This window comes from Homalodisca vitripennis, chromosome 4 (assembly GCF_021130785.1).
Source record: "Homalodisca vitripennis isolate AUS2020 chromosome 4, UT_GWSS_2.1, whole genome shotgun sequence".
Classification (NCBI taxonomy): Eukaryota; Metazoa; Arthropoda; class Insecta; order Hemiptera; family Cicadellidae; genus Homalodisca; species Homalodisca vitripennis.
This window is the reverse complement of record NC_060210.1, coordinates 104,581,543-104,597,851: the sequence shown is the minus strand read 5'-3', so window position 1 is coordinate 104,597,851 and position 16,309 is coordinate 104,581,543. Positions and strand designations below refer to the sequence as shown.

Genomic DNA, 16,309 nt, shown 5'->3' with positions numbered 1-16,309 from the left:
CAGTCAAACTTTATCAAAATAATGCTTAAATCATTTCTGTTATATATTTACGGTTTCTATTGTATGCTGCCAGATTGCCCACCACCAGAACAATTGTAACCATAACAGATTATGAGTGAGTAGATTCTTTCTTGGCTGTCCGACGCTCTTTCCCTAATAATCATGTAACCACTGGAGTGCTGTGCTCAGCAACAGGCAACTTGTGAAATTCAGACAATAATAGTAATAAATACTTAAATAGTCCAATGGCAGATAATGCCTTTTTTGAATCCTCTGCCCAAAACTGTTACCAGTTTGTAGTGTATAAATAATTACTGATTTCTGTTGCAGTAAACAAACATCATCAGTTGTTCCCATAAACAAATACATGTTTATTTGTTTTCATATTTTGTATGTTTTACAGACAACACATAAATCAAACAAACGGTAGAGCCCATATCTATATCATAGCGGGAACAGCTGGTGGTCAGCTGCTATATGACATACACCTAAGTGAACAGAATTTAGTATTGTTATTCATGGCTTTACTTAATGTTTATTGTTGTATATACTCTGTCCATTCATTCTTTGCTGTTTGAAGCACCCTCTGTAATAGATAAGTACTCAGCAGACATGCTGTCTGTGAAATTCAAACAATATGATTTACCCATTCATTCTCAGTTTTCTAATGTACACACTCTAAATTTAACGTTGTCTCTGGATAATATTTGATTGTATTAGTTACATCGGAGATAAATCATTCATACTGGTGTGCTTAGGTCCGGGAGATTATTTCAGTTAGATCTGACTTCCGACACAAGGACTGCACTATGTAAGGGAGCACATAGACAGTTGCTGACCATGCATCAGTACTCCGCTTTTTACATGATGATAAAGTTTAAACTGTGTTTTAAGGTAGAACACAATAGTTCTTACGAATAATCAATCAACATATTTTACTGCCATAAAATAAAGATCATTGACAAAGTCTCATTACAGCTTTCATTATAAATCACTTCATCGCCTCTTCCTTAAATTATGGTTTACAAGATGTATGGGAGTCCCATATCTATTTCTCAACTAATTGATATTTATATTTTAAATGGATCATACTTTTCTTTGAGAAAATTACAATTACTACTCATTGATAAGAAATTTGATTAGTCAATATAGGTGGCTATTTACCAGGATATTCAGTAATTGTAGTCTTCTACAATATTAGTTCATGGCATCTGAAAGTGTTCCTTGATTCGTTTATTGAATTCTTCTATTCTATTATTATACTGCATATCACAGAATAAAAATGTGCATATTTTAGTACAATGCCACTATGTATTGGGGACTAGTGTGATGTCACAAAGTTTAAGAAAAATATTGCTGATTTGTAGCTTAAGTTAAGTTTTGCAATTTGCCCTTACATTATTACTTGGTTTAGGTACACATATATGTCACAGGATGTCAGAGAAATTTGTAATACGCTATTTAGAAACAAATTCTAATTATCCTAATTGAAAAATGTCCAATACATTTTTCAATACTATTCTCCTTGTTACCCATTAATTTTCTTGGTGTTTTTAAAATCCCCTTGTATATTCTTTTGAAGCTCGACGAATGTCTTGTATACATAAATTATAAAATAGTCCTTATATGGTTTTCTAATTCATATTTCTATATAAATAGCGTTTATTTATACATTTAATTTTATGAATACAATTTTCTCATTATAAATACAATAAAAATGTTTAGAAGTTTTTGTCTGTGATATACCAAAATCGGTGTTGCTGCAGTATTGTATCGGTTTTCCAGGCGGGAGTCAGTGGAGCGGAGTGAGCAGTGGGGTGGCGCCAGCGTCTCTGCGACGCAGTGCTCGCAGTTCCACCACGGGCTCCTGTACATCTACAAGGTAAATATGAAAAAGGTACACCTAGTATCTTGTAAATATAAAATGCTATTGTAATCAAGGCAGTAAACATTCTTAAGCTCGAAATATCAATGTGATGTTTAGAAAACATTTTTGCTCTCCAGCAATAAAAGAATTTATTTACAAATAATAAAAGCTTTAAATTGGAATTTGGTTCATTCTAGCCGTCGGTCGTCGCGCGGGGGTGTGAAGCTGGCTCTGGAGTGCTCTGGGGGTGCCATGTCAGGCCGCGACGATGCCACTCCGACCCCTCCCACTCCCACCCCCGCCTCGACCGCCCCAACCGATCACGACAACGCACAGTCTGCACCAGGTATGGTAGTGGATTTTTAAAATTTGCTCTCAGTTATATGTGGTCTATATTAAGAGGTATATTGATTAAATAATTAAACAAAAGTAATCCGAACTCCTTTCTGCATAAAATATTATTTTGTCCATATTATAAGTTTATCAAATTGATTTATTATTATGACTGATGATTCAGTAAGCTTCTATGGAACTTTGTAGTCAATTAAAAACAATAGTACCAATAACAAATATAGTAATTGTTTTATTTATCACAAAGCTGAAACAATTGAATACTTTGTTTATATCTCATTACAAAAAAAAAACTTTCTAATTAGTGGATTATAAATTTACAATTAAAATATTGTAGCATAATCAGCATTAAAAATATCAACAAATAATACATGAATAAATGCAAGTAGTTCTTTAAACTAAACAGTTTTATAGTGCCTAATAGCTGCAGAAAACTTGTTCATGTGTATAAAAATAGATACACAATATTTAAACTTGTGATATGTGATGTGCAGCGGTTAGTGGGCCAAGCAGTGCTGAGAGAGACAGTGAGAGTGATGACAGTGAGGTTGGTCGGCTGCAAGCCCTTCTGGAGGCGCGAGGGTTGCCCCCTCACCTGCTCGGAGCTCTAGGGCCCAGGATGCAACATCTACTACACCGTAGTATGGGTGCCAGTTCTTGTAAGTATGGGTTAAACAATATGGTAATAATTTATTTGTGTACTGTACTGTTAAATTTAATATAGATTACTCCAGAATAAAACATGATAATTAAATTTCTGTTTAATTATTTGTTAGCTCTTCTAATTAATTGTAAATAATACTTTGTAAATTTAAAATATAAACATAACCTGCCTCAATTTTTTTATTTTAAAGGAACAGCTTCAAGTCACGGAGTGTTGACAATGGAGAGAGGTAGAAAGATGATGAATAGGGGAAAGCTGGAGGAGTGCATTGAAGAATGAGACTATTTGGAAAGAGACAGATGTAATGGACATTAACTGAGGATTCTGCATTTTGTAAAGAAATGTGAGACACAGTGTGGTCCAAGTCTAGAACATAATGTAAAGCTGAAGAAGAAGTAGACAATTGTGCATTAAAAGAAACATGAATGGTCTGGATATATCATTTTCAATTTTAAGCGAAAAAAAGTTAGTATAGGGCTGTTTGCAACTTTCCTTTGTTTCATTCCTGATGCTGTTTTTGGTCTTCTTTTTACTGGTTTTTTTTTGGAGACTGAGACATAGGATATTATGATTCACACCACTAGCTGTGTCTTTGACATGAAACCCATTTCCTTTTTTTGTATGGTTACTTGTTCATATTACATTTTTTGTATGGTTACTTGTTCATATTACATTTTTTGTGTGGTTACTGTGTCCATATTACATTTTTTGGAAACAGTGTTCCAGGAAGTCTGATCTCGTCGCTTCAATGACTTTAATTTTCTAAGCACTGAACCTCAGTCTGAATAATCTTCAGTTGTTTTAAAGCTTTCCTAAAGTTACTAGACAGCAACACATTACTCTTCCATGAAGTCAAACTATGGGTCGCACTGCACAGTGTAGTCAGACGTGTCTTTTCTTGGGTGGATATTGCATGTCAGTAAATTCTAGCAGTCAACTTTCGGATTTGACGGAGTAGTCTTAGAATATGCTTGTCTAGTTCTTTCAGCTGCTTTATTTCCGATTAAAGTTTATGGTTTCTTCACCCAAAGTTGTTCAATTAGATGGTGTAGATATGGTGAGGTAATAGGGAAGAATCACAGTTTAGAGTCTAAGGGGCTGGAAAGTCTGATGATGTGATAGAACGAAGTATGAGAAGGCTGAGTGGCAACAGGTAGCTAGCTAGTGAGGAAGACATTGGTACGGATGTATTGAGTGAAATGATCTCATCTGTGAATGGATTTGCTGGAGATGAAGCATACTACTGAGGTAATATCAGAACCCCTATGTTTACAGGATAAGAAAACTCATGAGTTTTATTATTCATTTGCTTGAAGTTTGTTTTTATTGTAGCACTGCAGTTTCTATTAGTAGGCATTGTACAGCACTAAACGTCACTAGAATTCAAGGAGTAATTTTATTGATACTTTTTGTTGTTAAATAGAATATTAGGGTGATTGCTCTTTTGCTAGTTTTATTACACAACTCTTTTCAAGATTCTTTGTAATTTAGATAGATTTAGACAGCAAGTTTATAAATAAATAATGTATTACTAGAAAATCGATGTACACATTCTATCAGATTCATAAATAAACCTAATGGAAAAATCGAAATTAACCTAATATAGGAAATGTTTGCCAATTGATAGATAAATGGGAAATACTTCACATTTTGGGTTGGCAACTTTGCTAATTGTTGAACGTAGAGATAGAATCTGATCTTGTTTTTAAAGTCTCACCATTACAGTTGCTCAGTGTCATAGCAGTGGTAGTACTTTGTATCTTTTTAATTGCTCAGCTATTGTTCAGCTAATATAACAAATAATACATGAAATTTTCCTTATTAAACTGCTATTAATATGTAGTCTCAGCAAAAAAAATTGTAAAACTTTTACATAGGTCTACAATTTTCAAAAGAAAGTATTTCAGCATTTTGTCATTTACATAAATGTTTGCCATACCCTTTTATTGATTGTTCATTTATATCGTATGTATTATGATAGATTAGCTGAGTGTTTAGTGACGCCCGTCCAATTTTTGTCTGTCTGTACACACATTAAATGTTGAACAATTTAACCAAGATGCTTAAAATTTGAGTTGAAAATACCTTTATAACAGTATTGAAAATTGGACCTTTGAGAGTCTTAATCTCTCTGTCAAAAAGTGACTGGTTACATTGGTCTTATGTGTAACCATTTTGTGAAAGAGAAAAACACTGAATAATCAAATTAGTAAATAGATTATTTGTTTATGGTTAATCATATTACATTTTGCAGTAACATGTTATGGTCACTTTGTTTGATTGGTCGATTTCATACAAAGATTGAACATTTTGGTTAAACCTACAATATAGCATACCAACAGTACTATACATAGCAAGCCAAATGGTATGGAGTTTTTGTGTTCTGGTATTGGCTGGAATTACTGATGAAAAATGGGATGGATGGAACAAGGATCTCTTGTATGTTAATTCAAAAGATTCTATCAACTCATTTCTTTCTCTGTCTGGTGAAGTACAATATTGATTTTGAATCAACTTTGCAAGGACTTTGTCTTGAAATTTTGAACCTAGCTTAGAACTGAAAACAGTACTATAATATGCAATTTATTATTTTACATAAAAACACTTGTACATGTGTTTGCGTTTGCACAGTAGTGCATTTAAACATTGAGAATATCTTCTGTCAAGTGAAAATAGATGTTTGTCTCTGGATAATGCTGTTTTTGTTCCTTTGCTTGAACTTTTTTGAGACGTAAGTGAACTTGCTTTATGGCTTATGTACATACAGAAGATGCACAAAAAAATTGTTCACTAAATTTATTTATTGTAATGTCAAGGTATGTGCCCTTAAAATGAGTTCATATAAAGAAATGGAAATAAACTTTCAGAAAGAGAAATATATAAAAATGAAACTAGTCATTATAGTAAGTTATACCTCCCCTGAAAGGACCATTATACAAATCATTCACTTAGATTAAGAACAAAATTGTATTTAATGATCCTTGAGGAACTCAACACTGTATAATCAATTTTACTTAGAAATATCCAGTTGGTACAAGCTGTTCTTGTAAATATGATCCAAACCATTTTAAAACTATTCCATGAATTTGGCGAACCTTGCTTATTTCTCCCCACCAGTTAACAAAAGCAGATTTCTGTTTTGTATTGTCCCGTATACACGATAACTTTTGAATGATTTAGATGGTTGAAATAGTAAACATCAGTCCTTTGGGTGTCACGGAACAAATGTTTGCTATGGGTCTTTCGTTGGATTTCCTTTTAAATATTTCTAATATCTAAATATCAGTTACTACTCCTAGTAAATGCATGTGATTAAGTGAAAAAAGATTTCTATAAATTCATTTACAACTGTGATATCAATTTTACCATAACATATTACATTAAGGAGATGTAATTACTGGAATTATTTCACCCAAGTGATATATAACTTAATAGTCATAAATTGACTCTCCTGATGTAACGTTTTAGAACAGTTTTTTTTTCTATTTTAAAAGTTCTGTAAAACAGCCTTAATAAGAGCCAGCTATAGTAAAAAATGACCTTGAGTTTTTTCCAATAAGTACAATTTTCAACCTCATGCATTCTAAGACCTTTATTTTTTATTGTATTGTTACAGGTAAAGATATAATAAATATGCATCCATACATATTTGGTTTTTATTTTTAAGAGTACACTTTTTTCAAATTGTAAAGTACATTGTTGTAATTGGGTTTCAGTCAAGATGGCCACAAGTACAGCAGGCTCTAAGACAGTTTTTATCTGTGGCTCAAACTACTAAATTAGCTGATTAAGCAGGATAAACATGCTTTAATTTATACTATAAAACTTCCATCAAACAGCCTTTATAAGGGGTTGTTCTCATCATGATGAATAGGCAGATAAAATGGTCAGTGCCTGGTTAAATAGGGATATACGAGGTGTAGCAAAAAAATAATCAGATTAGTATTATTGAAGCCACAGAACGAATGAAATAAGGCTGAATATCGTACGGCTAGGAGCTCCCATCGTGATTCCCCTCACACCCCTCCTCGAGTTTCGTCTGGCTTTCATACTTATTCCATCCATAGCACCAGTTACAAGTATTTAATTTTTTGCCTCTGCATCGGAAAAGTGTTGAGTTTCCAGAAAGAACAGCATGTGAACATCCTTTTCAAAGTTGGAAAGCCTGCAAGTGAAACATTTGTAATGTTACAAGTTTACGGTGACAATTGTTCATCACAAATACAAGTGTTGGATTGGTTTAACGGTTTAAAAATAGCCACAAATACACTAGTGACACTAGTGGACATGCATTGGCAGTCCATCATCAACAACTGATGCTAACACTGAAAAGATTGGTTAATGCTAATATTGATTGATTACCGAAGGGGCAAACAGTAAATCAAGAGCTTATTTTCATTTCATTCCAACGGCAAAACCATTACTACATTAGTGTTCCGACTACCCTATGTAATCGTGTATGGGAAAAGATTGATTTCTGGAAAAACAAGTCATGGATCCTACACCAGGACAATGCTCCAGCTCACAAAGATTTGTCAGTGAAGACGTTTTTGGCCAAACACAACATCTCCGTCTCGGATTACCCGACTTGGTCCTCTGTTACATTTTTTTGTTCTCTAAAGTCAAGTTAGCTTTGAAAGGAACAAGATTTAAGATTATTCAAGCAGTAAAAGAAAAAGCGACAGAAGTCATGAACAGAGTTACGGAAAATGATCTGTGGCATTGTTATTCACAGTGGAAAATTCGCGTGGAGTGGTGTAAAGATCAAGGATGGTAGTACACTGAAAGGGATAATCTGTAAGTAAGATTTGTCTTCTGCCTCGGCCCAGGTATTTTCTAGCCACACCTCGTATAATTTGCTATGAAACATCCACTGTTTGGCAGGACTGTCCTGAGTCAAATAAGTTGTGATAAGTGAAAGAGATTACAGTATTAAATTGTTCATTTAATACTGTTAATACATTTCCTTATTTATAATAATTAATATCATTAAAAACTATTTCAGTGATAATTAAACAGTATATATATTTGAAGTGTTGTGTTCAGCTACAAAGGCTCAACAATTGCTGCAAGGGCTACAGGCCAGTGGCGATGAGGGCCAACAGCTGCAGGCTGTCATTGAGATGTGTCAGATGTTGGTCATGGGCAACGAGGACACCCTGGCAGGATTCCCTGTCAAGCAAGTGGTACCAGCTCTCATCACCCTGCTCACCATGGAACACAATTTTGACATGGTAGGCTTATATTTAAAATAATTTTAAACAATATAAGTATTTTAAACTGGGATCTAGTACATATCACCAGTGTGTATGATTTGTATGCATAGAATACTCACCACGCTTCTAACCACCCACAGTAACAACGTCTTTGTTGCATTTTTGTAATTACCTTAATCTAGTATGAATGTAAATTTTGTGATCTTATTTTTGTAATTTAACGTTCCTGATATCCCTCTGGAAATTATAGAAACTGTTACTTAATTTAAATGTTTCATCAGATATTTTCCATTTGTTCTTTTCTGGTATTTCACATTTTTTCGTCGTTCATTAACCCTTTGAGTGCCACAGCGTCGCTAATTTTGACGGTAAGAAAAGTGCATAAAGTGCCAGCGTCTCCAATTTTGACGTTTCGTATTTCGATAATATTTTATATAGTACAAGATTATTTTGGCCAAATAATCAGACGGCTGTATTCAATAGGTTCCAAACTATCAATAAATACGAGTTTTATGTTGTTTCTCTACTATTTTATCTGTAAAACTTATGTTGTTTGGGTACTTATCAAGAAGCCACTATTTTTGGACGAGTTTTCCTTATCGGGGACAAAATAAATTACAGTATTAAAAACAACTGACTTTATTTAACCTATTTTGGAATTTACAAGTTATTACGACAATCAATTAAATCAAAAACTATAAGAACAACATTTCATTATTCGAAAATGTCAGGTCATTCATGTGTCTATTTGGAGACGATTTGGAGATAGGAAGTATGACTCATCGAGTATTTTTCGATTCATTATGGAAGAAGGAACGTATAATGAAGTTTATTTTGATCTCTGATAAGGAAAACTCGTCCAAAAATAGTGGGCTGTGATAAGTACCTGTACGATGATTCTGTCTTCCAGTCACGCGACGTAGCGGTCGAGTAGTACCGTGTTGCGTAACGGCCTTTCTTGTTATTTATGTGCCGATAACCAAGCATTTGAGTAAATACAAAATAAAATAGTAACTTATACAGTATTTTACTGTATTTCTTTACAAAAGTAATGTATGATTTGAGTTGTGTTCAAGCGAAAAACGTGAATTTTCAATGTAAATATTATTAGGGTTATTATTTAGTAAATGTAAACTTTTATGTAAATATGTTAGCAAGTATTTGTTTCTAAATTTACTAATTATATTTATTTGTGTTGTATTAATGTTTTATTAGATTTATTGGGAAAACTACATCATTACTAAGTAATTTCTAAACTCTGACAAATGAAGTACAGTTTATAAAATGTCGGGTACCGGGCAGCATTTTTTTAATACATATAATGCCTTGTTTTTAAAATTCTAGAATAAGATATTACACATGGGTTTTATTTAGAATCATATGGCCTTTATCATGGTATAAAGAAAAAAAATCTTAAAAATACCGTATACACACAAATTAGGTCGAAACTTAACTTTTTATACAAAAGTAAAAAACTTTTTTTATAAATACTGAAATTTTTATATTTTTATAAATCAAATTTTATTTGTAACGATATGTATCATATTCTGCATTTAATAAGAAAAAAAACAACAGCAAAATGATGGAAATCTGTTTGGTAGTTATTTTACAACAGCTTTTTTCCCACAAACTTACAAATATGCGAAAAACAGCGTGGCACTTTATGCATACGCCTTCGGAAAATACCCGTGGCACTCAAAGGGTTAAAATAAATGTAATTAATTAAATGTATATTTTCATACAGTAAGAGTACTGCAACATAGACTTTGGCTATGTTTATGTCATAGGTAATATTATTATTAAAGCTTGTGTTTGACCATTTTAAACTGTTAAGTATGGTGGTCATTGTTACAATAAGAGATGTGGGTTGTGTAGATGAACCATGCCTGCCGAGCCTTGACGTACATGATGGAAGCGCTGCCCCGCTCATCTGCGGTGGTCCTGGACGCTGTGCCGGTGTTCTTGGAGAAGCTGCAGGTTATTCAGTGTATGGATGTTGCCGAGCAGAGTCTCACTGCCTTGGAGATGTTGTCCCGGAGACATAGCAAGGCCATCTTGCAAGCGGTTAGTACTAAGTTTTAGACATTGTTATTGTACTGCTTTGAAATAATGAGTATCAAGAAATAACTTCCAATTTTAATTTTGTCAGAATAGGTTATTAATCTGCTTCTTTAGGTAAAATGCACTTTGTATATTATGTTCAAAATAGTACATATATCATTGTTAATCCTCGAAGTGCTGGCACACAAAACTGACTGTTGTACAGTGTCTTACACCAACCACTCATGCATTTTTCTAAAACATATTTCAACTACAAACTCTGTTCCAAATGTAACAAAATCTTTTTTACTAGATATACGTAGAAATTTATCTGGTAGTTTATTTTTATTAAGTGCACCTAGATGTAAGCTATTGAGTGGGTACTCCTGTTATCAAAAGTTCCTTATATATCAAGGAATACTGCGAAGACTATTTCCTTTTGTACAATAGCTTGTTCAATCTTACCAACCAAGCAGTGTAGGACTGTTCACAAAATTACTGGTATGCATGATGGTTTGAATATAAGGGGTGATTAATGAGAATTGTATCCCTTAAAAGCCTATCTAGAATCTTCTCCATGGTCTTAAGAGAGAAGGATATTAAACTTATAGGTCTATAAGCTTGTGCAACATCAAAGTAGGACTTACCTGGCCACGGGATAAAAATAACTCTAGAGATCCTCCCAGATGAAGGTATAATTTCTGTCGCTAGGCTCGTTCTGGACAGTCGCATGAGTAGAGCTAATACCAATTCCACACTTTCCTGCATGAGAGCAGCGAGATTTGCATCGGCACCTAGTGATTTAAATGGTTTAAATGACTTTAAGGTCTATTTGATTCCATAGGAGACGACAGTCTTTGTATAGTTCAAGTTCTACTTAGAAGAGCTCTCTACATTCTGGCCATCTTTCACTGGCAGCTGTTTCGAAGGATCTGAAAATATCCTGGGAAGTGTGTGATCAGTAAACACTGAAGGGTTTCCTCAGTGTGAGTCCCATCTTCACTAAGTATGGTACCTGCCACATTTATGGGGCTTCGACCTATGACTTTTTGGTTTTGCACAAACAGTTTTGTACCTTATCAATAGTCTGACAGAATTCTCTCCACGAGTGTTTCTCTTAGGTCTTTTCACCTCTATATTATATTCTGTTAGAGCAACAAATATGGAGCATCTAAATAAACGACAGAAGCACTTTATCAGATCATGTTAATAAACGACAACAGCACTTTTTACACTAGGCTACACCATCTTGAATAGTGATGCTATGATACTGAAAAGGTACTACAGCAGTATGTTAATAGTACTTACATTTTCTTTGATTTGGAAAAGTTAAATAAATTATAAGAGGATAATTAAGAAACAGATCCACACAAATATGAAATGGAAATAAAACTAATCAATGTCATATATCTCATAATTTAGTACTGCCAAGTTATCATAACCCTTGATTAAAATACAATGCATTTCTATTGTTTATTAATTTTTTTAATACTGAAATTGACTTTTGAAACAAGAAGATATTCTATTTGAGGATATATGTGTTTTCACCCAGTTATTAATAGAAATATAATTCAGGTATAGTAAGTAAGTAATATTGATGTTGGTTTTTGTATTTACAGCGTGGGGTGTCAGCTTGCCTGATGTATCTCGATTTCTTCAGCATTAATGCCCAGAGAGCTGCCCTTGCAATCACAGCCAACTGCTGCCAGAACCTGCATGCTGAGGAGTTTCATCTGGTTTCCCAGTCCTTGCCCCTCCTAGCCTCTCGGCTTACGCAACAGGTAATCACATTTTACCCAATATAGCAAAATATTCCTAGTATCTTATAATATTTTTCTAATATTTTTTTTTAAACACTCACCATTAAAACTTAAAAAAAATGTTTCCTGTGAATTTTACCAGAATATGATTCAATAAATTCTGTATAAAGTTTTAGTATATACAGGGCCCTGTATAAACATACAGGGTGTAAAAAAAGGTTGGACAGGCTTTGCATTTTCAGATTTTAACTGTGATTTTAAGCTAAAAATGATGAATAAATTTTTCCAATTTCCTTTGTTTAACCGCTATCCGCCATTTTGTATTTTTTATAAAACAATTATATCTAAAACTTGTAAAGCTAAAAAAAACTAAATTTGCTACAATGGCTTGAATAGTTAAGGGAAAAATAAAGTAAAATATTTATGTTCTTTAACACGTTCGCTACCACCATGTTAAGAAAAGTCGTATACCCACAGACCAGCCGGCTCAAATATGAGCCGCGCGTTTCTTCCCGTGCACCGGCGTCCCAAATATGCGCCGCTTCGGGGCACCTCAAATAGACTGACGTCCCATATTTGCGCCGCTGGTTTGCATGCCAAGCTATTATTGCCAACGTAAAAAATCGCGACTGGTCTATTTTAGAGGCTTGATACTTTTGTATTGGTCTATGGGGATGTCTGGCTCACATGTGGGACGCTTGGTCTCTGGATATCTTAAAAAGTTTTACGTCCTATCATGGCCTATTTAATTCCAACTTGTTATAACCAGTGGCACAATAATTATTAGACTATGAAATGTGTGAGCACTTAAATATAATGTAACGTGGAACATTCTGAATATAAGTGTAAATTTAATAACTTATATAAATGTTCACTTATTTTGTTAAATAGTTATTTTTGGTAACATATGGGTTAACAGTATATATTTCGTGTAATTATGTCTTGTATAGTATAATAACAACCCCATTTGTGTTTTTGTACCATGATTTATAGTTTTCTAAAATAAACTTTATTTCTACTTAAATTTTCTTATATTTTCCTTTTTTAATTTTGCTAAACTTAAAATTATTGTAGGCCTATAGCCTAATAAGATATGTATAATAATACATTTATGGTAACGTGTATTTCATGACTCTGTTGATTAAGCTTTTGTACCATGAATTAAAAATACTATCATTCATAGATATGCATGTTTGATTGAAACTTGTTTTACCCTAAAACCTACAGTAATTGAGCAAATAAATAGTGACTTTTTGGATAGCTTTATGATGCTTGGTCTAAATGTTAAGATTTTGATGCTATAGACCGAGCGTCCCACATATGCGCCGCCGTAAAAATTACGCAAACTTCATTTGCAATATATGGTCCCCCCTAAATAAGAACATTACAGACGTACATTTTAGGTTATTTTGTTGAATTATAGCTCAATTCAAACAATATTTTATCCTTGGTCTGTGGTTAGTCTCACACCAATTATTCTCGGTCTGTGTAGAACAAACCTCATTTTGTAACGTTGGTCTGTCACGGTGACCCGGGCGAAGCGCAAATATGCGCCGCCACTACAGGTAGCGAACGTGTTAATAGGGTTAAAAAGATAGTATCTGTTGAAAATTTTTAGTCAAATAAAAAAAACATTAAAGTTATAAAAAATTACTAGGCACCAACTATTTAGAAAATTTTATTGCAATTCCAACGATAGTATCAGAATCAGAATCATTTATTGGCCACATAAATATTTCATACAAAAATACATGGGCAAGTCACAAATTTTATCATACTTATACTCACAGTTATATCTTAAAGTCTAAGATTGTCCACTGTCCATTCATGAACTCCTGGATAGAGACAAAGCATTTTTTTAACAAAAATTCCTCAACTCTTATCTTAAAACTAGCATTGTTAAGCAGTCTTATCTCTAGAGGAATTTTATTAAGGCATTTACTAGACATAATCAATGGGCTCTTATCACTCTTATGGAGTCTAGTTTGAGGCATGTCGACATAATGCTTAAATCTAGTCTCATGTGCATGGATCTCACCTCTATGTTGAACCCTGTCTCTATTTTTCCGTACATAAATCAGACATTGGAGAATATACAATGAGAACAAGGTTAGTAATCCAGGATCTTTAAATAAAGTTCTACAGTGTTCAAACCTGTCAACTCCAGCTATAGTACGAATTGCATTTTTTTTTTTTTAACAAGAAATACATCTTGAGCATGGACAGAGCTACCCCATGCTATCAACCCATACATCATATGACACTGGAATAGGCCACAGTAAGCTTGGCGGAGGCCATCCTGATCCAACTCACCACACAGACGCTTCAGAGCATAAATACTGCTGCTCAGTTTCTTTTTGAGGCCAATTATATGCGGTGACCAATTAAGTGTGGGATCCAAAGTGAATCCCAGAAATTTTGGAAGACTATCAGCCGTACCAGATTTTTCTTTAATTCCAAAAAGAACTGTGGAAGTTTTTTCTTCATTTAAAACCAATTCATTAGCAGTCAACCAATTTTGAACAAAATTTTGATTGAATTTTGCTAATGCCAATGCTTGACTGCCAATCTTCTGTGTGTTGATGATGGTGGTATCATCAGCATACAGGATGACCTCTGTTGGAACACATGCGCTAAGGTCATTAATCATTACTAAAAAGAGCAAAGGCCCAAGGACAAACCCCTGGGGCACTCCACAATTTACAGGTAAAAGGCAAGAATACTTATTACTTAAGGAGACATATTGAACTCTATTTTCTAAGTAAGATTCTAAAAGCTTAAGTGATACATTTTTTACATTTAAATATTTTAACTTATGAAGAAGAAGCTCATGTGACACACAATCAAAGGCCTTGCTGAGATCACAGAACGTTACTGCAGCATAGGCTTTGTTTTCAAATGACTCCATAACTTTGTCAACTAAACTAATTAAGGCATCAGTGATGGAGAGCCCTTTCCTAAAACCAAATTGCGAATTGATGATCAGCTTGTTTGATTCTAGGTAATTCATTAGTTGCTTACCTATTATTATTTCCATAACCTTAGATAGAACAGGAACAAGTGCAATTGGTCTATAGTTGCTCAACTGATCTATTTTTCCCTTCTTAAAGATAGGAAGGATTTTTGTTATTTTTAAAACATCAGGGAAAATGCCTTGAGATAAACTTCTATTAATTAAAACAGTGAAAGGAGTTACAAAGTAAGCAATGGTGTCTTTAACCAGGGTGTTAGATAAGTCAAAGTGGTCTCTGCTTTTTTTTCACTTTAAGCTGCCTAACTACTTCCAAAACACATTTCTCAGTTACACATTTAAAACCAAACTCCTGTACATTGTCTGGAATCTTAAAATTAGTCAACAATTGGTTAAAACTTAATCCTCTATTTACATTACTTGATTTTGACTTGGCTTCACTTGCCACATTTACAAAAAAAGTATTTACATCATCAGGAGTAACAGCATTTAGGCCTTTATTACTAATAACTTTAGATTTGTTTTTATTTACAATATTCCACAAGGCTCGAGTCTGTTTACAAGATTCCTCAATATAGCTTCTGTTTGCTTTCTTTTTAGCTTCCTTAATCTTGTAACTATACAGTGCTTTTTGCCTACTGTACATAAGTTTGTAGGTGTTAGTTTGATTTAGCCCTGATTTGGATAACATATATAACAAGTCTAGCCAATTATTAATATATTTTAGTTCATTAGTGTACCACTTTGTACTGTTACTTTGATTTCTACGTTTGTGCAATGGTAAGTTTGCTTTAGTTTTATTTCGGTTTTTAACAAAGCTCATATTAAAATAATAAATTACAGTATCTAGAAATAAATTAAAACTAGTATTTAAGTCATTAGATAAAATTACATCTCTCCAATTTTCTTTATTTAAATAGTGTTTAAATATCCTAATGGAGTCGTCATTTATATTTACTAAAACATTATTTACATAACCTAGTTTTGGTTCAGATTTAGGTTTGGCAGTCTCAAGTTCAGGGCTGACGGAAACAAGTTGTCCTAAATGGTCACTGACGTGGAAGTTCTCAACCGAGACAGCAATGTTGTCTTGAAGAGAAGTGAAGACATTATCCAAACAGTTAACCCCTCTAGTTGGCTCAAAAATGTTCATTTTTAGACCAAACATTCCACACAGATTTATAAAACATTCAGAGTTTTTATCCTGACTGGTAAAATGAAGGTTAAAGTCTCCACAGATAATCGAGTCCTTGTTCAATCTGTTTAAGTAACTTAAAACTTGTTCCATAACTTTAAGAAAAGATTCAACATTGCCACTTGGACTTCTATAAACAGTCAAAAGCACTATGTTAAAATCTAAAAGTTCTACACAAGCAATTTCACAGTCCAGTTCTATTGCTAATTTGTTAAAATTATGCATTACCTTGAACTGAGACGGGC

At 33.6% G+C, this 16,309-nt stretch overlaps 1 protein-coding gene across 1 annotated transcript in view; it reads left to right on the top strand.

Annotated features, from left to right (window-relative positions):
- LOC124359871 (E3 ubiquitin-protein ligase TRIP12) overlaps positions 1 to 16,309 on the top strand; it is a 116,441-nt gene that overhangs the window by 47,704 nt on the left and 52,428 nt on the right. The window contains exons 9-14 of the mRNA XM_046812978.1: positions 1,786 to 1,882; positions 2,065 to 2,213; positions 2,713 to 2,877; positions 7,929 to 8,116; positions 9,974 to 10,162; positions 11,758 to 11,919. Of these exons, the coding sequence (XP_046668934.1) occupies positions 1,786 to 1,882; positions 2,065 to 2,213; positions 2,713 to 2,877; positions 7,929 to 8,116; positions 9,974 to 10,162; positions 11,758 to 11,919 (950 nt within the window). The remainder of the gene's footprint in view (positions 1 to 1,785; positions 1,883 to 2,064; positions 2,214 to 2,712; positions 2,878 to 7,928; positions 8,117 to 9,973; positions 10,163 to 11,757; positions 11,920 to 16,309) is intronic.